At 48.7% G+C, this 25,098-nt stretch overlaps 2 protein-coding genes across 4 annotated transcripts; one reads left to right on the top strand and one right to left on the bottom strand.

Moving 5' to 3' along the window:
• Positions 1-687: 687 nt before the first annotated feature.
• TRADD (TNFRSF1A associated via death domain) lies at positions 688-12,390 on the bottom strand. The gene is made up of 5 exons (XM_074583227.1): positions 12,225-12,390; positions 9,269-9,418; positions 6,445-6,722; positions 4,534-4,726; positions 688-3,364 (listed from the first exon to the last, which is right to left on the bottom strand). Exons 1-5 carry the CDS (start codon positions 12,388-12,390, stop codon positions 3,057-3,059), a joined length of 1,095 nt encoding a protein of 364 aa, XP_074439328.1. The 3' UTR covers positions 688-3,056.
• Positions 12,391-12,412: 22 nt separating this feature from the next.
• On the top strand, positions 12,413-19,319 carry FBXL8 (F-box and leucine rich repeat protein 8). Of its 3 annotated transcripts, XM_074583225.1 has the most exons (6): positions 12,413-12,552; positions 12,935-13,115; positions 13,211-13,383; positions 14,424-14,588; positions 16,511-16,742; positions 17,283-19,319. In XM_074583225.1, the coding sequence occupies exons 5-6, from the start codon at positions 16,579-16,581 to the stop codon at positions 18,256-18,258; spliced, it is 1,140 nt and encodes a 379-aa protein (XP_074439326.1). In that variant the 5' UTR covers positions 12,413-12,552; positions 12,935-13,115; positions 13,211-13,383; positions 14,424-14,588; positions 16,511-16,578; the 3' UTR covers positions 18,259-19,319. The 3 variants fall into 3 exon arrangements, with proteins under 3 accessions (XP_074439326.1, XP_074439324.1, XP_074439325.1); XM_074583223.1 differs by lacking the exon at positions 14,424-14,588 and having other exon boundaries at positions 13,241-13,383; XM_074583224.1 differs by lacking the exon at positions 14,424-14,588.
• Positions 19,320-25,098: the final 5,779 nt, after the last annotated feature.

The raw sequence follows: 25,098 nt of genomic DNA, 5'->3' as shown, positions 1-25,098 counted from the left end.
GTGCCAGATAATACTAAAAAACCCTACTCTTTTTAGCAGGAAAGGAATCCGCTTGAGAACAGAATCAATTTTTCATTGAATCTAATGATGATGATGACCAATCATGGAAAAGAAGGTATGAAACAGCTACTGCTATGGTCCCAAACCATGCCATGTGCTCAAGATAATTCCATCACGGAATATCACTGGAAAACCCTTTTTCTTCGAGTCTCCGCAATGAAGGCACCTGTGAATGCTGTTAAAGACGACGATATTCCAGAAAGGCTGCCAGGAGCTCCAGCACTTAATGGCACTTTTGAGAGGGAATCTGTGAGTAAGAGGAAACACATATGCCAATTGCTGGCAGAGGAATAAAATGCACGAGGTTTGCATTAAGGAAAAAAAAACACATTCATGCTAAGTCCTCTCTAAGACAGTAATAAGAGCAAAGACGTTTTCTGGGCTCGAAGCAGATGCTGAATAATAAGCCTTTCTCATTCTGAGCATTAACAGACACTAGAAAAGCAAGAAGTTCTCACTACTCAGTGGCTGGCTTATAACTGTATATGAAAGTTGTGCACATGAGTAGCTAGCCTGAGAGCTTAGAAATGTTCATTACAAAGGAGACAGGCTATGCATATGACCTTGTCTTCTAAAAAAAAATCATTTTTGCAAAATCAAGAGCAAACCCTCTTGCTGTTAAAGTAATTTTCAAGTTTCTGATGTTGTGGTTTTTCTGTTGTTTTTTTTTTTTGTGGTTTTTTTTTTTTTTTAAAAAAAATACCATTTGCCAGGTGTGTTGCTGCCAGAGTTCCCCAGCTGGGATCTGGCAGGAAAGCTAAATACTTTGAGGTATGGTTCCACAGCAGCCTAAACTAACTGCCGTCAGCAGTGCTGTGCTGGTCCCGAAAGCAAAACTGTCAGAGAGAAGATGACTGCTTCCTTCTGGGAAGAGCACTGGTACTGCTATACGGGAGAGGGCAGGACACGGAGCAGGAATGGGGGAGATGAGACTGCAACAGCAGTGACATAGAATGGCTTAATAAAATGCCGTGGGGCCACAGCCTTTGTGGAGATGGTGCCTGCATGAAGTCCTGCTTCCTTTGAAGCTAAGGGCAAGATGGAAACAGATTCACACCCTGGAAACGTTCTCCCCATCTCTGACTCCCCTCCATTTCCTTTCCACACTGTGCACATGATCTTGGGGATTCCAATCCGCAGAAAAAAGCCAGGTTCCTCAGGATTACGCTGGGGAATGCGATGTTCAGCACATCTGGGGCACGTGGACCCCAACTGGGTGCGAGCTGGCCATCTAAATCCTCCTGATCCGGGCCTTCAGTCAGGTGGTGCTCACAGCATGCGTTTTAGCAGAAGCTGAGGGAGCAGTACCAGCCCCTGGAGCTTGGATCCGAGCCCACACCTGAATCCCATGTTGTGTCCCTCCTTATTGAATTAGACCTTTGACTCCAGGAAGGATTAAGATGTGAGCTGACGTTTAAAAGGCCGTCAGGGCTTGCCTGTCTAAAAGCTGGTCCTAACACATCTGCCGGTGGCCTGATACTTGCCTGCACACGCAGGCTTTGTGTGCTGGCAGAGCCGCCCTCTGCAGCTGAAATAATTTCCAAGGCCCACTGGCTATTCCCACAGATGGGAAGGGCAAAGTGGGATAGAATTAATGAAAAAGGATAAGTAAAACCGTATCAGGAAAGCGCAGGGAATAACTCAAAGGTAATCAAGCTGCTGTTGTGCTTCGTGGGACCCATGTCATGCTAGATACTTGTTGCTCTGTGCTTTGTTAGGGGCAAAGGTGTAAACACTGCTTGTTGCCATCTGCATCAACCATACCAGCAGAGGGTCGGCTTCTCCCACAGGAACTAAGAGCACGAGCCAGCCCCGGGGTTTGGGTGCTTTGTCCTTGAAGCCATTTTTAACCCTCAAAACCAGGGCAGGTAAATCCGGCGGCTGATGCCCAATTGTCACACAGTGACGACACTGCCAGGGAAAGGCTCTGTGCAAATCCCGGCGCTGGTGAGGCGCGATGGCGTGAGCTGTCCTCTGCGGGGACTCCGCAGGCAGAAGTTAAGAAGTGGGCGAAGGCACTAGCCAGCTGGCCGGTCAGAGGCGACTGCCCAGCTCTGTGGCCTGGGGTCAGGATGGCACTTGATGCTGTGACACATCTTAGAGCAGCAGTTCCAATCTGCGCTCCACAGGTACCTTGCTGACTACGAGGCTGTTTTCCTTCCAGCTCTGTGGTGTTTTTCTTTTCACGGATGCAGGCTCCCTCGGGGCTGGTGGGAAAGAGCCAGGCGCGATGTAGTCAATATATTCTTGTCCACCATGGTCCAGAAAAAGCTGGGAATCATTCTCTGAATTTGTCTTTGCCCATAGGGCTTGTTCAGTGCCTGAAATTTGTTCTCCAGCAGCAATGGTCTGCCCTGTGGGAAATTATGACTGTCCCAGGTAAAAGGGAAACCTTCGGGTGGTGAGAGGTGGGAAGGAGCTGTACTAGAGCAGGGCAGGAGACAGATGCACTTGCCACAGATGTTCCTCGTTTGAAGAACGAAGAAGTATAATAATATAAAATTTGCTTTTCCTTAATTTCCCCTCTGTCTTTGCTTGATGTCATGCCTGAGGGCACAAATATCTTACATATAAAAAATATATTGCAGCTCTTCAGGTGACAGCCCTGGGCCACAGCCTGAGATGCACTGGTGTTGTCTGCGTCCTAGAGAAATTCTCTGAAATGCCTTCCTTGCTCTTCTCCTCTCCGCACCCTCCCCTAGGCCTCTCTAACTGTCTGGCTGCTTCCCTGCGACATTCCAGTCCTGAAGGAAGTCAGGCTGAAAGCCTCTCTCACCAGTTCACGGGAAGGTAACGTGGACTTCTAGAAACAGAATGAAATAAGGAACGGCAGAGGTCCGTGCTGGCTTCTGCGAGCACAGAACCTCTCCCCGGGCATTCCCATCTAGATGGAATCCTGCGGTGATTTTCAGGGCTTTACATTCCCAGACACTGCAGCAGTCTTGTACACTAGCTAAAGCAAGGAAGCTCTTAGCAATGCCACTACCCTTCGGGCTCTAGGAGCAGTCCTCATTGGAATGGAGGCCCAAGAGCTCCTCAGCCAAGCTGATGAGACCATTTTCTTCCAGGGCTGCGATCAGCCGCGCTATTGTGGCCTTCTTCCCCTCCGACTGGATAAATCTGAGAAGCAGCTGATAGGCTTGTTCATATAGTCCCTCTCGGTCATATTCAAGGGCCAGGTTATCAATGACAGGATCACGCAGGGCCCGGCAGTTCTTCTGCAAAGAGCGACCCACTTGCTTCCATTTCTTGGACACGAGCTTGGCAAATTTCTGGTGGTCGTCTGGTGTAAGCGTTCTGTTGGCTGAAAGAGACAGAGGGCAGGTAAAACAGAGGGCTTTCATGGCTGATGTGATGCAGCTTGGACCAGTCCAAGGTCTGCAGAAGTGCAAGAGCAGTGAAGCTAAAGGGACTGCCCCGCCATGGGCCAGGGGTCCTGCACACCGGGCTGTGATGGCATGGAATGCTCTGTGACACAGGAAGGCTCTGATGGCATTCCGCCTCCACTAGAAAGGGAAAATCAGCTGGAGTAAGCCTCACCGCTTGGGGTGTCCCTGCTCCCTGCGTATGAGCTGGACGTGCCCGCTCTCCACTTAGTCTGCCATCCCCTGGGGCAGTGCTGGTGCCTTGGGTGGCAAACTGTAGCACATGGTGAGGCACTTCGCTGCTCACAGCCATCTGCCCTGGCACATCTGAGCTCTCTGCCTTGCTCAGGCCATTTCCCTTCTGAAATCCTCGCACAAGATCAGAGTATCTTCCTTTTTTTTTTTTTTTTTTCCCCTCCCCCCAGGATGGGACTGTCCTGTGGTTTGCCAGAGCCCGTTTTTTTTTTTTTCCGAGGGACATCCTCTTTATTTGTTTCAGCCTTTCAAAAGCAACTTGGCAAGGCCTTTCTGACCCAGTCTCCTGTTCCCTACCCAAGTATCCTCAAAATACTGAAATGCAGACAGGAGCTCTCTCCTTGGCCGTTTAGTACTGGAGACTGCTTACACAGCTTAAGCACACTCAGAAATGACCCAGCTGATCTCAAGCTAGAATTGCTATGTGAGACTATCTGAAAGCTCTCTGTAGAAAGCCAGCGTACAGATGGCTGCAAGCAGGGCTGATGGTGTCCGTAGTAACCTTCCCAGTCTGATCCCAACCTATGCTATTAATTCACCTCAACCAAATGATGTGGAAGAAGAGAACTACGCTGTACTCTTCAGTATTAAAGAGTTTTAAAATGTGAGGAACTTGGAAGAGACACAGAGCCTGAAGCATCTGGTTCTGCGCCACCCCAGCAAGAAAACAGGTTGAGGCCTGATCTGAAGCAGTGTGGCAGTATCTTAGGACTACTGTAATTCCTTCCTTATGGGATGCTGGGAAATCCTTGATTTATCTAAGGTAGACCCCAATGTAGTCATGTTAATTCTCCCTTTTGGGCTCTGCAGTGAGGAAGACCAAGGGCTCTCTTGGTCAGTTCTAGCTACTCACCGAAGTGTTGTCCCTGAAAGATGAAGGTGACTTGTGGGGAAAGGGAGCTGCCTTGAGAAGGACAAGGTAGAGATGGGGCGTTCAGAGAGGCGCAGCCTTTTACAGCCGTATTGTTGTTGATGCTCTGGTGAACAATCAGGCTCTTGAGGCATTCCTCCAGCTCTGAGATCTCCTCATCCCGCAGGCGGTCAGGCTGTAAGGCAAACAGCGTCGTCAGTGATTTGTGCCAGGTTCACCCCCTCGCAAAGCTGTAGATGCTTAGCTGGAAGGTGCAGCTTCAGATGATCATGCCATGAGAGGAGCAATGAGACAGCTATTGCCTGTGAACTGACCAAGTGAGATGGTCTAGTGGAGTTCTGGCTGTAAATGTGTGAATCTGCATTGGTAATGTGATATGAAATAGGCAGTCTGCCCCTCCCAGGTTTCCCACATGCAGCAGTGCGCTTACAAGTTGCGCAAAACTGCTACTAGTCCATGTTTATTTTCAGCGGCCCTCTGCGAGAATTAGGGCGCATCACAGGCAGCGTGGCTTCTCTGACTTACTGCACATGAGGGGCAGACCCACAGAATAGGGTGACCTGATCCCAACAGCTCTGGGCCACCAAAGCAGGCAGCTCCTGCTACCCGCCTTCTCTCTTTTTGCCCCTTTGTTACCTGGATCCTCACCAAGCCAGTTTTTCCTCACTAACCAAGAGAAAATTAGCCTGACCTCCAAAAAGCAGGTAATAAGAAAAGGAGTAAAGCAGGTAAAGCACATGGGAAGAGTCACTTGGCGAGTGCTGTGACTCAGTCTAGTGTTCAGCTCACGTACAGCAGGTACCCAGCACTGCCACAGCCAGTGACGGCTGTGCTGTACTGTCATCTTTGTGACCGCTCCACTGGTAGGCAGAGTCAGACTGAGTCAGTTTTGGGGAACTGAGAATAAGCCCACCTCTTTTGCCCAGTTCAGCTGGTTCAGCAGAGGGAGGGAGCAGCAAGCAGAAGCTGACAGGGTATGGGACATCACGTGTTGTTTGGTCCAGGGCTGAAAGGTTTGCGTTTCATTCTCTGTCCTTACAGAAAAGCAACCTGGCAAAACACACTCTTGTACCTAATCTTCCCAAATAGATGATGACTACCTATTTCTCAGGACCACCTCGAGGAAACCAGAGCTATAAGGTATTGCTAGTTCCAGGTGGGAAAAAAGAGGAGAGGAGAAAGGCAACAAGTGTAATCATGTCAAGTGCCTTGCTTTTGTGGTGAGATGACAAGATCTCACTGCTTTTGCTAGTAGGATTAGAGTGCCAGTGCCAAAGCGTGTGATGAGCTAGACGTTAGATATCACCCCTGAGGGAAGAGACTTTGCCTTCAGAAGGGCGGCCTACTCCTGCTGGCAGCAGATGCTGTGTGTCCCCACTCTGTCCCACGTTGTTGGCATAATGTGCAGACTGTGCTCACGCTCATTTCTAGGTGCAGTTACCACTGCTACTCTCAAAGGAGGTGGTGTGTGAAGCGGGGGAGGAAGGTGCTGAGCAGTGACGGTTCCACACAGGACTGCTGTCCTCTCTGCCTGCCTCACAGGTGTATCTAGGCACGCTTGCTTGTGCTCTCAACTGCACCTTCTGTAATTCCTCGTCTTAGTGGTGACAACAGCCACACTTACTGTTAGACACAGAAACCACAGTGATTCAGCAGAATCTCTGTAGGCTGTTTTAGGTAACTCTGTTGTCCTTCCAGAAAACTGCACTTTTCTGGGTCTTTTCTGGAGTCTGGGGAAGGGCAGAGCTGTTTCTCCATATTACAGTTGCAAATGGAAGGATGGAGAAGTCAACAACCCAGCACGCTGCAGCAGAGCAAGATTTGCACCCACCTTCCTGAGTCCTGCGCTACCGCTCCTCGCTGCTGCCTGCCCTCCCTCCCTCTCCCATTCACCTTTTCTCTGTAGATGCACTCCAGGCAGCGATCCTCATCCTTCAGCATGCTGTCGAGGTGCTCGTTGCCAGCCTTCAGCTCCATTTCAAGAGGCACTGTGGTCATGGCCAAGGAGAGCTGGAGGTGATTCTGGAGGGACTCCTGGAGCGCTCCTTCCCGGTAACTCTGCAGGAACCGGCGGCAGTTCTCCTGCTTGCAGAACTTGAGCTGCACTATCAGGTGCGGGTGGCTGCAGTGCACTTTGAGCATGTCCACACCATTCACACTGCCGGTGGAGTCTGGCAGGGAGAAGTGAGCAGAGTCACTATCCAGGCATGAGACAGACAACCCAGACCCACTCCCATCCACCACCAAGCCTGCAATGGAGCAGCTTTTGAATTCTCTTCTCTCTGTGATAAAGTCCTCTGGGAAGAAAAACCTGTATGTAAAACCAAGAGGAAAGGATTAAGTTTTTGCTGTCCTGCCACCATCAATCCCCATGAAGTATGGTGTCCAGCTGAAGCTTCATGGTACTACACTCCAGGTAATTATCTCAACACTGTTTATTAGGGGAGGTTTTAAGTTGGAGGTTCCATTTCCAGGACAGAAATGGTTACGCTAAACCGGTAGCACAGGAAAGTTTTAAAGATGAAAGTGCATAGTTCAGCCCAGTGCTCAGTCAGATTTCAGTTCGTGTGACTGGAGTTTTATGCAATGATGAAGGTCCTGGAAAAAGACCCAGCATTTCCTCTCCACCCCGTGCCCAGAGCTAACTTTTTGCTGTCTCTGAGCCTTCAATACATCCCACAAACAGAAAATGATAGATCCAGCCACAGGAACTAGGTTGCTTGAGTCTGGGCCTTGACTTGTTAAGCTCTTTTGCACAGAGAATTAATTCATGGTAAAATCTAAGCAAGAAGCAGCCAGGGATGTACCCTCCAACATTAGTGCTGGGGGAATGTGAGCAAAATGGACAACAGAAATTGTCCAGGCCTTCATTCTTCCTTCTCCCAGCAAAATTAAAATTTGATTAGCTGTGCACATTGACCTTGTCACCACAGGGATTTTATATGCTGATGATGACAGTTTAGAGTATGTGTTTTTCTCTCTTTTGCAGCAGAGGGCTGTGGGAGGCTGGCTGTACTGCTTCTGGACCCAAATTAACCTCCTGGCCTGCCCTCACACAGGGCCCTACGGAGGTACCAGGTCAGACAGGCACTACTACATCAGGTGCTTCTAAACCAAACCTCATGGCATTAGTTAGACATGCTTGGAGGGCAATCCCAAGGCAAAACAGTCTTACGTGCTCCACATTAGGCAGGACAAGTGACCTGCCATTTAAAAGTATATCATCTAACGGTGGGTTACTGAATCCTGGTTGCATCACAAAGTCTAGTTTGGACCAGATGTGTAACTGGGACACAGGGCTAAGCACCTAGGAAAGGCACTTTAATGCACTGTGGCTGACCAGAAATGCCTTTTTATCGCTTCCTTCGTGCTTTGTTTTTCGTGAGTGGTGGTTAAACAAAAGCTTCCGTAACAGGGTAAGAGGCCTGGGGAGGGGAAAAGCTGCACAGACATGGAAACCTTTATGAACGGTGTAAAACACAGCTTAAAGCTACCTCAAAAGAGAGGACTTTGCACGTAGTTCTTCATGAAACTTCAGCCAGTGTCAGATTTCATGTCCTTCTTAGGTCTGAACGACCATGGTAGGATTTAGCGTTTTTGTGGGCTTTCCTTTAAATGTGTGAGGAGATTTACATTCCAGTAACACAAAGCAGCCATAAATCGAGCCTAACGGGACAACTGTGTCAGGCTTCCTGCTGCTTCACATCTTTGGACCAAGCTGTGAGATGAGCAGGCCTGTACTGGATAAACTAGCTGACTTGGCTTGACTCGTGATTGCCAGAAGAAATCACAGAATAGTTACACAAGCCCAATTAAACAATATAGGTTCAGCTCTATGACAGGTAAAGAACGCCATGAGAGTCATTCTAGGCAAGTATGATAAACTCTGCAAATTACTATTATTCTGCAGTCAGCTTGGTGCAAGGGTGGATAGAGAAACGCAGTTTTATGGCCATTTGTATCTCAAGTCCTTTTTTATGTAAATAGGTCTACATACAGCTGAAGCAAATGTAATTGTGCCTGTTGATATCGGAAAAGAACTTGAACTGGCTATCACTAATTTTAAAAATCGTCTTCTCAAAGCAAAAATCATGTTTCTGTGGTGGTATAAAGACAGCAATTAAATCTTCTTTCACAGCCACTGCAATCTTTTCTCCTCTCACATAAATGGGTTTAAACAAACATTCATAAAGTAGGATAACTCACAGGATAGTTCAAGTTGGAAGGAAGCCCAGGAAGTCTGTAGCCCAACCTCCCATGTGAAGCGGGGTCAGCTCTGAGGTCAGACCAAGTTGCTCAGGGCTTTATCCAGTCCCGTTTTGAAAAACTCCAAGGATGGAGAATACACAGTCGCTCTGAGCCAGTGCTTGACTTGTCCTCATGGGGAAAATGTTTGTCCTTGTATCTGGTGTCCACCTCTCTTGTTTCAATTTGTGCCTGTTGCCTCCCAGTCCCCATGCACCACTGTAAAGGTCAGTCCCCCAAAGCCTTCTCTTCCCCAGGCTGAACAGGTCCAACTCCCTCAGCCTCTCCTCAGGACAAGTGCTCCAGCCCCCAGCCATCTTGGTGGACCTCTGCTGAACTTGCTCCACTTTATTGTCTTTATGAAATACAGTGAACACCAGCTTTCCTTACCCATGAGTGTGAGATTAAAGAAAGGCATGGCATTGTGTGAAGAGATGAGAAAGTGTGCCAAGATATCAGAGAGGATGGGTACCTGCTAAAGCCAGCTTCAGCGCCTTGAACACACTAGGTTTCTTCTGGGAGCTTTCATAGAGAGACGGCAGAACGATGGTCTTGCATGTCGACTGGAGGAAGAGATAAGCACTGCCGATCCAAGGAGTGGAGCTGCCAGCCATCTTCAGCCCTACAAAATCACACGGGTGAGCTGAGAGACCATAGGGAAGACGGCCTGATGCCGGGTGAGCGCTTACAGCAAACACTGAGCATAAACGTGACAGGATTATGGGGATTTACCCTTATTTCCTAGAATAGGTACTGATGTTGTTAAAGCAAATGTAACCTTTGTGGAGTTTACTGTTACTCTGTAAAGCACAGCACAGTGGGACATGGTGTCCCAGAGACTCAGCAGCTCACAAAGCTCTGCTTTCATTTTCCGTTCATTTTGTGCTTCAAAGGGACTCTGAAGCAAAGGGTTTCAGTCCTCATGCCTCTGCCTGCCCAGCCAAGCTGGCAAAGTCTGAAGATGCATAGCTGGGGTGCTGCAGGGAGCACCCTGCAGTCCTGGTTCTGGCATGCTCACACAGACCGAAGCCCTATTGCAGGCAGAGGTCCTGGTCCCCTGGTTGTCCTCCCTAAAGGACAGGTACGCAGTGGGAGACTTGGGGCTATCCCTCTGCTTTATGTACCAGTTCATTTATTATTCCTCTCCCACCACCTGCCTCTTGCAGCAATCACCTGGAAGCCAGCACACCCACCTCTCTGTTCTCATCACGCCCGTTCCTCGCTGGCCAGCTAATGCAACGCTTACATCTACCGCAGCTGCACCCAGCTCTGCTCCCACAGATTTGGAAGATGAACCAAAACACCTCCCAGGCTACAGATACTCGGAACAGAAAAGCTGTGCTAGACTGGGCAATGCTGGACTGAGGCTGTGGCGGCTGGAGAGCACCTGACAGTCCAGGAGACAGGCATGGCCACCTCTCCTTTCTGGTGTGTACACAACCTGTCTGAGCTGGTGAGTTGGTCACCACAAGCCCCCCGGAACCGCTCCCACAGAAAGCGGCGCTCAGAGCCAGCCCTTCCATCACATCACAGTGACAAGTAATTGGGGCCAGTCCCAAGTCCTGCCCCCTCCCTGAGTACTTGCTTGCACCTCTGTCACACCATCAGCTGCTTCCTCGCGGGCATCCCTTCCTTCCTGCTTTCTGCCCTGTTGCTCAACCCCAACAGCCTTCCCTTGGCTGCAAGCCCTGACCCGACAGTATAACTGCTGGCCTGGAGAGCATCCCTCTCTTCAGATGTCCCCTAGATTGTGGGTGTGAAGGTCTTTGGTCACCAGGGGCTGCCAGACCAAGAAGGATGACCTCCCATGGACAGGCTGTCCTCCAGGTGGTAGCTGGAGCTGGGAACCATTCCATCCCTTGATGCATGTCCAACAGCACACTGGGATGTATGGCACACTTTGTTTCCCTACTATAACCTTGAACTGTGCCCAGCACAGGAGCCTTTCACTTGTTCAGAAAATACAGGAAATAACCAGCAAATCATAAAATTCACACTGAGTTCAAGGAGTGCCTGTGGGATGCAGGACTGAGTGTTTCCAGGCCATGGCCTCCCACATCATACAGGCCTTCTAGAAAAGCATCTCATAAAGAAAAAAGAGGAGGATGCACTGCCGCTGCAGTCCTGGTCTGGTCTGAGCCCCCCAACACCAGGAAGTTTGGGATCTGGGCACCCATCTCCTTGCATCTTGCAGGAGGAGGGTAACAGAAATCTGAGCAACACCTTAGAAAACTACAGACATGGCATATCTAAAAGATTTAACCCAGAGAACAATTCATCTTTTGCAGTGCAAGTGCCTGAGAGCTCCCTGACAGCCCAGAGGCACATGAAGAACAAGGTCCACTCTTTCACCCTGCTCCCATTGCTGCAGCACGGACCCTGCTGGCCCGGCACCACTTCCCTGCACAGGCTGGGGCCCTGCTCCTCACCCACTGCCTGTTTCCACTTGGCGATGCTGGGGAGCCTGGAGGTTTCCCAGCTGAAACTCAAAAACCCAGGTGAGGAGCCCTTTGCTGCTGTGCCTGGGCAGTTTTCCAGCCTGACACATACCTCCCCAGCCCAGTCCCCACTTGGCAGTGGGGACCCCTCGATGTCAAACCCTTGTGGGGGGCTTCAGAAAAAAAAACAAGTCCAGGCACTAAGGTAACATATGTGATCATCATTATTGCCCTTTTTGCTGACATCACAGAATGGTTTGGGTTGGAAGGGACCTTAAAGCCCACCCAGTGCCACCCCCTGCCCTGGCCAGGGACACCTCCCACCACACCACGTTGCTCCAAGCCCCGTCCAGCCTGGCCTTGAACCCCTCCAGGGATGGGGCAGCCACAGCTTCTCTGGGCAACCTGGGCCAGGGGCTTCACCACCCTCACAGCAAACAATTTCTGCCTCACATCTCAGCTAAATCTCCCCTCTTCCAGTTTGAAGCCACCACCCCTTGTAAAAGGTCCCTCCCCGGCTTTCCTGTAGCCCCTGCAGACACTGGAAAGCTGCTCTCCTGCAACCCCTCTCCAGGCTCTGGGCCTCTACCTCTGCTATTACCATGGTGTCTGGCCAGGCGCCAGCCTGCTGCCGTGAAGCCGAACTGGGAGGGGGTTGGAAAGCCCAAGGGACTGCCTTTATTTTAAGGAAAAAGAGCAGAGGCCAGCCGCCAGCCCTGGGCCCCGCCGGGCCGCGTCGTCGCCCGTGCCCGCCCGTCCCCACCCGCTTCAGCGCCGGGCCCGGCCGACCCGCCCCGTGAGGGCCCCGGCCCCGCCATCCCATCAGCGGGGCGGCACCGGGCGAGAGCGCTCCGCTGTCCCGGCCTGCGCGGCCCCCCCCGGCCCCGCGCTCCGACCCCCGGCCCGGGCGGGAGGAGACCCCGGCAGCCTCCCCCCGCTCCCCGCCCGCGACAGCCCCGGTCCCCTCCGGCGGCTCCGGGCGGCTTTTACCTTCTGCCACCGCCGCCGCCCGGCCTCGGCGCCGCCGCTTCCGCCTCTGCGCGGCGCCGCCCGCGGGGGCGGCCGGGCCGGGCCCCCCCGGGAACCGGACCGCGGGCGGAGGGGGGCAACGGCACCCTCCCGTCCCCCATCGAAATATTCCGCTTCCCGTGAACATCCGCCGGTTTTCTTGTATTGCCCCCCAAAGCCAGCCCCGAGAACCCGCGTTGCGTCCGCCCGAACGGTGCCGTTGGCTGAGGCGGGGCCGGCCGGGCCTTGGCGCCTCTAAGGGCTCCACGCCGGCGGCTGGACGGACACCCAGCTTCGGCCACTCGTGTGGGTGAGGATACGTAAGGTGGTCAGGAACGACTTTGTTCAGGCAGCTGAAGAGCTCCTTGCTCCGTCGGGGGTGGAGGGGTTCGGGGTCACTTGGACCCCGCGTAGCTCGTGGCCAACAGCACCGTGTGGCTGGTGGGTCTTCAGCCTTCCCCCGCGACGCTAACGGGAGCGAGCAGTGGAAGCGAAGATTGGTTGGGTTAGTAATTACTGAGCTGCGGAAGGAGTTCATTTCTCACACCCTCCCTTCCCCGGAGCTCATTTTGAAAAAGTGGTCTTGGGGTAATTTAATTGCGGAACGCAGTAACCCTGCAGCACCTGTAACTGCGCCCAGGGGTTTGCTCAGGAGGGGAGAGCGATTGATGATGTGGAGTTTCCTTCTCCAGGCAAATCCAGCAGGCTCGACGGGACACTGCCGTCCAAGAGCGCAGCGGGTGAAGGGGGAAAGCTCCCAAAAGAAACGAGCAGGGAGCCCGGCACCATTTGTGAGAGCAGCCCTGATGGAGGGGACCTCTGAGACTCTGCTTAGCAAAAGCAGAGCAGCGTGATACCGAGCGCAGTGAGCAGGTAGGGACACCTGGGCTGGTCTTCGCATCTCCAGATGATGGTGTCAATATAGTTGCTGAATTCTGCTGGGTGTTCTGGTTTCGTCCTTCCTGCAGTGACCGGTCTCCCACCTCTTTCCGAGCCAGGCGAGGCTGTTAACTCCGCTGCGCTCCTCTGACGATCCGAATGGACAGGTAGAGAGAGCGAAGCAGCTTTTCCCAAGTCCATGAGAGGTTCTGCATCAAGCAAAGCAAGGAGCTGGATTTGGGTCTCCAGCGCTCAACTTCAGGTAGGAGCTTCCTGCCCAGGCTGCGTTTGCTTGTATAGATGTCCTGCCGTGCACAGTGGGGTAACACATAGATGTCCCGCTGTGCATGGAGGGGTAACAGCAGCTCCCTTGTTTGTCCCCCAGCTGGCGAGAAGCTGGCGTGGGCCTGGGGCCAGATTTTGTGCCCATGTGCTGGCTGCTGTCACTCTGGCTCCGCAGTCTGTTTGTGCAAACTCCCCACGGGGCTGAGCTTCAAACAGAAGTGGAAAGCATTATGAAAGATTTTTATATATACATAGATATATTGAAAATACATATGTATTTAATGCTATTTTACAACAACAGTATTTTAACAATGCTATCAAATTTGTTTGCTAAAGGAAAAACATAATTGAAATAAATGCCTGAAGGGGTTAATCCATGCTGGCTCTCCTGGGTGCTCTCCTTCACAGGGGCAGGCAGCACCCACAGTCCCCTTCAGGGTCTGTGCCCTGGTGGGGCCAACGCTTCTGAAAATCAGGCATTTACTTGCTGATAGTTTAAGAAGCAACTTTTAAGTTCATGCTTTTAAGGGTTAAGGGGGTTTAAATGAGCCTGGACATCCCAACCTTCCCCTACAAAAGACAAGCCTGAAGCAGTGCTGTGGGAACCACAGGGGGAAGTTGCTGTGGGGACCATCCCTCACCTGCGTCTCACGAACATTTTTCCTTGAAGCTAATCTATTTGCTCTATGTTGAGGGGGTAAGAAAGGAAAGGGCAGCTGAGACCTGAGTTTCTGCTAATCCTTGCTGAGTGCGAGCTTTCAGGGAGCATCCCGCAATGTGAAATCAAACCACTCGGAGTTTCACCGCTTGGGAAATAAAGATGAGGCTGCAGCTCAGCGGGGCTCCGCCGGCGTGGGATTTGGGTGTCGGGATTCAGTGGCGTGCCTGCTTGGGGAATGTGGAGCTGCAGTGTGGGGAAGGGTCAGCCCTGCAGGCAAGAGGGGTGTTAGCTGACTGGCGGGAGGACGGGTGCGGAAGGAGGAGGACAGGGCTATTAATCTGTGCCTTCCCATAAAGGATAGCGCAGCATCCCGGCTCCCACCCTGTGGGCAGGGAAAGGCAGCTGGCTCTCGGCTGGTGATTTTCCGGATCTCCTCCTCTGCTCCTCCATCCGGAATGTAGCCAGTGCTGGCAGCCGCAGGCGGGGAGTACAGAGGAAGAAGAGGGGCTTTGCTCCGAGAGGTATGCTGCCATGGTGGCGTCTTCCCTGTGCCGCTGGGCTCACAGGGAGAGTGGTAGCCATGCCCCGGGCGCCTTGGGCCCCTTGGCTGAGAGCCGCACCGCCTGTTCCTGTTGGGGTTGTCGGCTGCTCGCTCCCAGCAAGCCTCCGCCTGGGGCCTGCCGTGCGCAGAGCTGACAAAGCTCCGTCATCTAGTTAATAAAGCACAGAGATCACCGATGGCTTGCCGGAGCCGGTCCGGACCCGGCTCTCCTCACCGGGGCAGGCACGCAAGGTGGAGCCAAGCCAGCCCGCAGCGTTCACAGACTGTGAACCGGGCTCCTTGCCAACCCAAAGCCATTCCCTTACTTAAAGTAACGCCAGTAATTTTGCCTTTCTGCCTGTCTTCCTGCTCTCTGGCCGTATGTTTAAGCTTTTCCAAACAATCACCATGGCTAGAAATGTGCCCTTATTTTCTAAGAGATTCAAGGTCCTTTTCACCTGACTGTAAGGGCTCGACTTTAAGGAAAAATATTGTAATGAAAATGAAAGGAGCTGAACGTGTGAGATTTTGCCTAGGGCAAAGAGCAATTTAACATTTTGGCAACCATGTATTAGAGACGGTATTAAAAGCAGCTAAAAGCAGAAAAGCAGGGTCCGAGCTGTCAAGGTGATTGTCAGAGAAAATGACAGAAGATCGTGAGTTCCCAGGAAGGAAACGGGACTGTATCACTTGGCTGTTCGAGCTCGGCGGTGGGTGGAAAGGGGCTTGTCACTGATAGATGGCAGATAAGATAGTGTAGCTGCTATGCTACTGCCACTTCACGCTCAAAATAATGAGTCACTCTTCAAAGCAGCGTATTAAAGAAAAATGTGCGATGGTGCTCCTCTCCGCATTATGCTTTTTGCATCGCTACTCCGTATTTGCTTCGTGTTTTTCAACTCTTTCCCTACTTCGAGGATATCTAGAAGTGCAGGTTTTCATTCACATGAAACCTGCGATGCTGAAATAATGCTGTGGCTGCGGGACCTGGGGCTTCCATAGCAAGAGGGCATGCCCTGAACTTCGGAGGGAGATTGCGAGGCTCGGCCCGTGCTCCAGCGCTAGCCTAGGAAGGGGAACGTTTGGATTTAAAAATCCGTCGCTTGTTTATGAGAGGGTTGAAAAAATTCATCATGTCGGTAGTTTTATTTGTGCAAAAATCTAGAAGATGGATAAAACACATTTTTGGAAGATGAGGAATGAAAAAATAAGGTAGCGGTCTGTTCCTGTTAACCACAGCCTTCTTCCCAGGCATTTATTCTTTTGCATTATAGCTCACCTGAAAGGTTAATCAAAATATGCGTTTCCATTTCTAAGTCAGACATGTATAAATGCAGTTTCTGAGAACAGGATTCACAGTAAATAAGAGACTTTTTTCAAACCGTCACCTCTCATGATAGGCAAGTACCGCTGTAATTAAGCTACTGGTTTCTACTGTAGGCCTTCTGTTTCACTGTCAGTAAAAATGGATATGTGGGGCTGTTTTCTGTGCAGAGCTTCTGCTTGCAAAGAGGTTGGGTTTTTTTTTCACCCCACAGTTTGAGAAATCTGTCTCAGCTTTTTGAATACCGGTGCAGCAGTACTGGAAAATTCCCTTGCATTTTTATTACTCAGAGTGGCAAAACGTGATGGTAAGAAAAAAGGCGCTTTGTTTCACCAAGGCTTTGATCTGATATCTTTAAGTCTTGAAAAGTATCACCCAGCTTCTTAGCATTGATTGAAAAAACTGTGCAAAACAATTGGCCAACAGATTTTCCTCATTCTTGCGTTCAATTTCAAAATTCGGTGAAGTTTCAAGTTTGCAAAAAATTTTGATCTTCTCTGTGATCCAGTTGCATTGGTTTGATTTGTTAAATAAATTCTAATGTCTGTGTCTGTCTTCTGTTTTGTTTTTCTGAACAGGGACTTTTGAGAATTAATTGCAGTTTCGGAAGTTTCTCCCATTTTTGAAACCTGACTGAATTGGCAAAATGCCCGCTCCAGTTCCAGGACTGTGGAACTACCTCCCAGAAGAAATCCTCATCCAAATTTTCTATTATCTTTCGCTTCGAGATAGATACGCGGTCTTCCAGGTGTGCAGGCAATGGGCTACAGCTGTTTCTTCCAGCTCTGTTTGGCATTTCACAGAGATCAGGTAAGAGGGGTGGGTTTCTAATGTCCAAGCATCTTTGCAGGCGTCACCAGATTGTTGTTTCCAGTGCACGTCAAACATTTACACCGCTCTACTATGAGGTTATTGATGTGAATTGTGACTTCTGTGCGTGACGATATTATCTTACACGACTAGTACCTGTTTATATAATAGAGAAAACCGTGTGTTTATGATGGGTTGTTTCAGGTGCTGCTGCTGATTTGGGTTTTATGGGAAATACTACATCCTTAGGTATATTGCTCTAAGTTGCCATTTGAAAGTGGCAAGAGACAAAGGTACCGAATAGTTAACCTTGTTGTGACACTGACTTCTCTGATGGGTCTTTCTGGGGACTGACTCTTCTCACCTCCTGACTCCTTCAGTGTTTGACCGTACAGCGACTCTCCAGGCATCAAGTAAGAAGAAACATCTAGGGTACCTGTTGACGTTTGCAGAAACGCTAGTAAAGGAAAGGAGAGTATCTGCTCTGTTCTTGCTCAGCTCAGCGTTCACGGTGACTAAGAGTTTGTTTTACCCTTCCAGCTGTGATTCAGAGGATGAGGAAGGCATGCTGCAGAGCTTGCTCCAGTTCCTCAGCCAAATCAAACACCTGAAGATTGTGTTTGACCAATCCAAGGAGGTCAACCGGAAGAACGTGACACGCATCTTGGATGTGTTGGCAAAACAGAACCACAAACTGCAGCAGCTGTGCATTGTGTGCCATGGGGAGAACCCCTATTTCTACTCTGGCCAGGACATCCTACAGAGCATACGGAATATATGTGCCACTACAAACCAGATAGATCTTCAGCATATTGATTTTCGACAAATGCCCTTCACTCTCGACGACGAGCTTGTTGAACTCTTGGCTACCACCAACCCAAACTTGCACAGTTTGTTCATCAACAACCGCACCCTGGTGTGCAACGTGGCACCAGGCACCATTGGGAAAGTTCTCAGAGCATGTCCCAAACTCTCAGCCTTGGGGGTTTACTATGCCAGTTTGTCTGATGATGTGTTTCAGGAACTGCTCAAGCCCGAAAGAGCAGCTTTCACCCACTTAGACATTTTCTGTGAGCGCCTGGACAAATATATACCGGTTATCTCAGAAGAGCTCTGGGCTGCTGTAAGTCAAAAGCATCCTCAACTCCGTGTAGACCTAGAGTTTGATCATACGGTCCCTGCCTGCAAAATCCCACGGATCCTAAAGCTGAATATACCTGTGAGCACACTGCAACTTAATACCTATAATTACATGGTAAATCAGATTAGGTTTGTCACGCAGAGCTACAGCGGTACTTTAAAGAAGCTGATGCTGCAAACCACGTCCTCGGAGGACTTGAATTCCTCGCTCATCGATCTGGCCAGGCAGTGCAGAAATCTGTTGGAGATCCACTGCTACTGTGTGGTTAGCCAGGAGGTGGTAGAAGCGTTCCTCACGCACTGCCCCAGTCTCAAACAGTACACTCTGAAGGTCACCAAGGAACGGCACCCCTGGAAACCAGTAACAGTTCGGTGACCAGCTCCTACTGACTTCCTGGGGGAATCATGGGCCATCTGCAAGAGGACGGGGAAAGAAAATTTGGGGCTACAGGGAAAATGCTGCAAAGTGCCCTCTGCACTCATTGAGAACGTGCTGTTTCACCAGCGCTGGCTGTTACATATGATGCACACCTGTTCTGCAGACCAAGCATTTACACTCAAATGTGATAGAGAAAGGATTATACAGAGATACAGAATTGCCCCCCTTGGTTTTTTTTTTTTCCTTTATGGGGTTATTTAGGGCAGGTCTTTTTTCTTCTCTGTTTCTTTGTTTAGCAGGAATGCCGAGTTTACCCTTTGCCGGTTTTTACAGAGGACCTCAGCGAAATTTAGTTTTGATTTTACACTTTAAAAGAATGTCAAAGTCAAGCACATTGTGTCAGGCGCCCTCAAATAGACAGTTAAGGAAGTGGCACTTTTTCTGCCCAGTGGGGTACTTAGCCATGCAGATCCAGTGAGCTGTAGCAACAAACTGTCATCATCTGATGGAAAATCCACTCTAACTTTGGTAATTCCTCTTTTGGCATTTCGGTGATGATGAACTTGCCGTTATCCAGTTGTCACGTAACTTCCAGCTTGGAGGGAAACAACAGGAGCTGAATTATAGTAGAAAGTACAAGCAGGAGAAAAAGCACTTAAGGAAAAACATTCACAAGGTAGTAATAAAAGGCACATGGCCTGCAAATTCCCCTGCCCATCTTGCCTTGCTTTTGCTCAGGAATGCAGATTTCCAGGTTACAATTTGAATACCTTTTGCAAAGACCTTTACTTTTATTACATTGTTAGTGTTTCTTAGGAGAATCGAGAGCCTTGGCAGTTTTCGCAATGATACCTGCATTCATGTGCACGTTATCGTGCATCTGAAGTAGGGGGGGGGGGTGTTGGCCTGCTGTACCAAGGGTTTTGGTGAGTGATATTTGAAGAGCAGTTTCTGAGTTGAAATGAACTTGGCATAAAGCTACGCTGTGAGCACCTATTTAGAGCTATCTAAAGCATTTATAATAATAATAAAAGCATATTATCATGTGTCATGGATGGAATTATTTGACACGGTTATGATTTCGCAGCGATTCAAAATGTATTAGTGACTTGAGGTAGATCAAGAGGTTGAATTTTAGCAGCACTTAATCATTAGTCGACTGAAAGATGTACAAAGTGATTTAACAAAATAATTGAACAGCAACTTAATTACAGATTTGAAGATGACAAGATCCACACCAACTGGCTCTAAGGTATCCCCAATCAATACATCCACATATGAGCAAAAGCGTTTATCACAAATTAATACGTCTACATGTAAGAAAAGCCTATAAGCGCATACACACACACTTGTCTCTGATTGCTGGGATCAAAATCTCTTAGTAGGGGGAGACTCCAACAAGCCGAGGGGTGCCTTTTAGCTCCTACATGTGCAGGGACAAAGAGAACATCTGCATCTGTAAAGCTGATGTGCACGCCAGAAACAGAGGTGGAGAGGTGGACGAGAGACTAGCCTATAGTTAACGATTTCTCTTTTCCCGTGTTTCGAGTAAATACTCACAGTGCATCGGCATTCCCCAACGGGCCATAATTGAGGCTGGAGAGGGATTCTCTCACCCTGGCCTCTGCTCCTCCAGGTGTCAGCCTGAGCAGCTCCTGGCTCCGGGGAGGTGGTGGCCACAGCCCGCTGTGAGCCAGGAGAGCTCAAAGGGTCTCACTGGAATCGCTACTTATAGGAGCCGAGATAATTGTCTTTTGTCAGGTATGTTCCCACTCGGGCCCAGCTCAGGCAATGGGATATTCTGGCACTTTCCAGCGGTTACACCGGCCCAGAACTCGCTGGATCTTGGGGTCCTGGTATCCCCTGTGCACCGTGGCCACAGTCCTCCATATGTTGTCAGGAGTGATGGATTTATAGTTATTATTTTCAAAGGGCAGGAGCCATGGGAGCCGGGCACGCTGAGGGGTTGCCATAGCGTTCTGGTCCGTTGCTCTCCACCTTTCCTTTCTTTCATGTTGGACCATTACGTGATGTTCTGGCCCATTGTATGTGTCCCAGGTGGGGAGGAAATCGCGCCAAGCACTGAGTGGCCCAAAGTGTGTGTGTGTGTGGGGTGTTGCACCGCCACAATCCGCCCCGTGACTGAAGTCAATTTATCTCGTCCGTAGAGCGGCAGTGTGCCTGCCTCTTGCCTATAAACAGGGAATGCCGCAATCCAATTATAATTTGAGGGAAATGTTGTGTTTGGCTACTCTCTCCGACTTTCATTAAATGTGGTTAAATGACATCGTATACGCAGGGAAATTTTGGCAAAAACATAACTTATTTTAGCCATCCTCCAAACTCTGAACAATGTTTAACAATAAGTGCACTATAGCAGCGATCACTAAGATCACGATAGGGTGCAACACCAGGTTTAGTGTTCCAGTCGCCGTTGGAGACCATCCAAACAGGACTTCCCACCATGGCTGTTCTCTATCTTTTTGATGTTTTTTCACACTCAATGTATGTCTTCGACGTTTCGGTGGACTGTGATAAGAGTCTTTTGTACGGTTTCTCATGCTTGTTAGAGAAGGTTGGTTAAATCAGGGGTGGTGAAGGTATTGTCTGACTATAGTTAGATTCATTCTAACAGCTGTGGGTTGTAGCTCACGGTATAACATATAATCAAAAGACAAATCATCGTGAGCAGTTTTTGGTACAGAAAAATTAAAATCACAACCAATAATCATAGAAAAGTTGCACACACATAAGTTAAGCTGACTGGTTGTGTTATAGGCAAGATCATCTATCAATAAAGACTGACACAATGTTCGCGTGCAGACACATCCTTTTCCAACATATATGACCAGTTTCCGGAATCTTATTGGGGTTGCTCTGAGGGCTTTTACAATTAATTGATGAGCATTTTCTTTAGTTTGTTCCCAATGAGGTAAAATGTCTGATAGGAGCCATTGACTTGCTCCCAAGGCTGAGAAAGGTGGCTTTAGTGGGCGGTCTGGTTTGGTAAGATCATGGTAGCAGCCATAAGTTTGTTCAGTAGGACTTCAGTGTCTATGCTATCTAGTACTCCTAGTCCTGTTCCCAGGAACCCTGTGGTGTCCCAGCATACGCCTCGGGATTGCTTATTGTTAAAAGCTCACGCGTGTAGCCATGCTAGCCAGCCAGCGTGAGCGACTCCCAGAAAGGTAGAACAGTCTGGTCTAATTGGTGACACATTAAAGTGCAGGGCTAGTTCCAGTCTTTTTAGGGACCGACTGGGGTTAAAGAGAACTCGCTGTTGTCCTGTATTTTTACTTCTGTAAGGGCCTGCACTATAAATGTGAGGAGACAGTTTGATAGGAGGCCAAATTGGCAAAGATGGTTGTTGAATTTTGATTTCAACCTGGAAGGCCAAACTGGAATGGAAATTGAAGTTGGCCCAGAAACACATTCTGAGTACTGAGCAGGATGTGGTAAAGGTATACCAATATTCACGTCCATAAGGACAAACATGTGCGTGGTCAAAATCACGTTTATTTCCAATATATTCTACAGTAATGTGTAAAGCTTTTGCACACTCAGTATGGTTTTCAATTGGGCATCCTATTGAAACGGTGTCTCCACTTATCCGTTTTAGAGATGGAATTTGCCAATCTTTGTCATCATCTTTTATAATCCATTTTTGTTTAGGGAAGGCAAAATTATTGCGTAACACTACTACAGACAAATTTAGAGATTTGGCAGGGTAAGTGTTGGGTGCATACTCATTATAGCCTGTACGAGCGTGGATCTATGGCCATCCTGTTGTACGCGAGTCCCATATATTATGTGTGCCAATTGTCAAATCAAATAGTAGATCTGTGGTTTTATGGCCCTAAATACGAAATGCAATTACAGGTTTGGTAAAGGTGAAATTATATCAGTGGACTGAATTTGGTTCTGTTATTTTATAACAATTGTTGTTGTGATTTTCTGGTATAGAGAAATCAGTACAAAATACTTTATTTCGGTTGGCTTATGGAACGTGGATCCATTGATTACCTGGCACCCAATTTGTATTTTCTCTTCTGGCATGGCTTGGAGTTGAGCCATTCGATGGGAGTCATCCCAGCCCCATTCCTCTTTTTTGTATACTTTTTTCCCCATGTAAGACTAAAGTAGAAAGACTTAGGCCTGCCTTGCTTTGTGGTCTTCCAAGACTTCCAGGGTATCTTAGTAGTGCATGGTCCCATGGGTCTTGTGTGTGGGCCATTGTAAGCGTACTTACTCCAACGAGGAGAGAGAGAGAGAGTGGGGAAAGGGCGTGTATCCATCATCGTTGTTGTTGCCATTGAGGTATATCCCAGCAGATCGATGCAGCAAGGGAGAGAAGAGGTAGACACGATGCTGGGAAGATGCCGATGTCAAAGGTGGGATCACTTCCACTGTGCTATTGAGTGGGTTCGTTAGAGATGTTGTTCCTTCCCAAGATGTCGTTGGTGGAGTTCGTCATTTCTGTTTAAGAGAAAGAAAAAAGAAAGAACTGTCTCAGCGGGGAAGGCCGAACAGGTTACCCCCTTTTGTGATGCAGCATATGTCATACGCTTTTCACCAGGGAGCCGTAAATTAGCTTTTGCAGTTTGGCACACAGCAGAAGTTCCCACGATGCCAGTAACTTTAACTCTTTGCCGTTCAGGTCGTAAGCCCAGCTTGTCAGCATCCTCTTGTGTAATAATTGAAATTTGCAGTGCAGTATCAATGAAAAATTTTGTTAATTGCTTTTGAGGACCAACTGGAATTAAAATGTAAGGGTCACTCTCATTTAGCCATTAGTAAGTTTCTACTTTCCAGACAGGTAGGCCCAATCACCTTCCAGCCACTATTAATTCTTTCTTTTATGTTTTGTAACTGATATCTATAAGGGCAGAAAGGGTTAATTTTCTCTCTAGGAGCCCACAATGGAGGAGTTGGAGTGTTTGGATGGTGTCGTTTCTGGAATGCTTGAATTAGACTCAGAATGACACTAGTCAGCTGTCTCTGAATCACGGCTCTAGGAATTCCTAGCGCCAATGCTTGATTCCATAACTCTTTTCTCCACTCCTGGCCCTTTAATTGCTGGTCGAAGGGTTTTGGTTCTTGGGTGCTATTTTGATGTGAGTGCTGAATTTGCCTAACAGCACAACCTGTATTTTTTGTTTCACTGGGAATTCCGTCCCATCCCGTTTCTCACATATGATCGATAGTTTCATGCATTAACATTACCCAGGTGGGGACCTCCCTGCGACATGCCTCACTCATCTTCCTCTTCATCCTCTTTAATGGTCTGTGTTAAATTTATTCATTCATTATGATTTAAGTTCCTCTGGATTTCATCCCTTTTTGCAATAAGGAAAGGTTTGAGTGTGGCAGGGGCTCCTTTTATTAATGGTTTAAGCATAGCAGGAGTTACAGGAGCATCAACGGAGTCATGCTGATGCATGGCTTGAATACAGGAAGCCTTTGTAAAAGCTGCAGAGAGCTCATTTAGAGATTTGATAGGAATTAATAGGGGTTCTCGCCTCTCTAAAACGTCGGTGCCACCAGCCCAACCTGCTACTCAGCTGGTTGGTGAGTGGGAGTCCTTTGGGGGGTCAGACCCAGCATTTAAGAAGACGCCAGGGACCCAATAGCTCTTGGCTCCCTTGACATCTAGCAAAATTCTGTCTCCCCCGGTTAGAGACACTCCCCGTAGGCACTCGGTTTTGGTTTCTCTCGGCTTATGGCCATCACGATCTTGTAAATTGGTCTTCAGAGTTGAATCACATGGAGTTGTTCCAGTAGTGCTTTCTCCTTCACCGCCCAGAAGTCCTGCAGTTACTTCTGATTTAATAATTGGTCTGACCGGGAGTAGGGGAGGCTCAGGCGGATGAAAAGAATTAGCTTTGTCCGAGCCATTATTTTTTGAATCATCCCAGCTGTTACCATCCCAGTCTTCAGGAGACACAATTAATTTTCTAATTTGAACTATGTCGGGGGCATTTGGAGACTTCATTAGCATCAATTCAACACGTTCTCCAAGTTTTTGTTGTTTTAATTGAAATTCATTAAGGTTTTTTTGCAGTTGTTCTATTTTAACTGATAACAAGTTGTGTAGATTTGCGCCCCTCGAGCTCGTCCTGTAAGTCCTGTATTTTTTGAGTAAGTTTTCCTCTTTCCTGCCAGGCAGCTTCTAGGCACACTCCCAGCATTTTACAAATTATACCTTTGTCTTTCCCAACTTTAGTCGAACCTCTAGTGTTTGTTAACTGTTTCTCTACCTCTTCCCAGTTATGCCGATTATTACAAGCCCAATCCTCTGGGAAGGTGGGATTTGGTTGAATACCACGTTTTTGCAAGTATTCAGTGATTTTGCTTGCCATCCTGCCGACTATGCCAATCTGTCGCGGATGGAAATACTTGACACGGTTATGATTTCGCAGCGATTCAAAATGTATTAGTGACTTGAGGTAGATCAAGAGGTTGAATTTTAGCAGCACTTAATCATTAGTCGACTGAAAGATGTACAAAGTGATTTAACAAAATAATTGAACAGCGAGTTAATTACAGATTTGAAGATGACAGGATCCACACCAACTGGCTCTAAGGTATCCCCAATCAATACATCCACATATGAGCAAAAGCGTTTATCACAAATTAATACGTCTACATGTAAGAAAAGCATATAAGCGCGTACACACACACTTGTCTCTGATTGCTGGGATCAAAATCTCTTAGTAGGGGGAGACTCCAACAAGCCGAGGGGTGCCTTTTAGCTCCTACATGTGCAGGGACAAAGAGAACATCTGCATCTGTAAAGCTGATGTGCACGCCAGAAACAGAGGTGGAGAGGTGGACGAG

Source organism: Larus michahellis, chromosome 4 (genome assembly GCF_964199755.1).
Source record: "Larus michahellis chromosome 4, bLarMic1.1, whole genome shotgun sequence".
Taxonomy (NCBI): domain Eukaryota; kingdom Metazoa; phylum Chordata; class Aves; order Charadriiformes; family Laridae; genus Larus; species Larus michahellis.
Note: the sequence above shows the minus strand (reverse complement) of the source record. Positions and strands in the feature narration are given on the sequence as shown.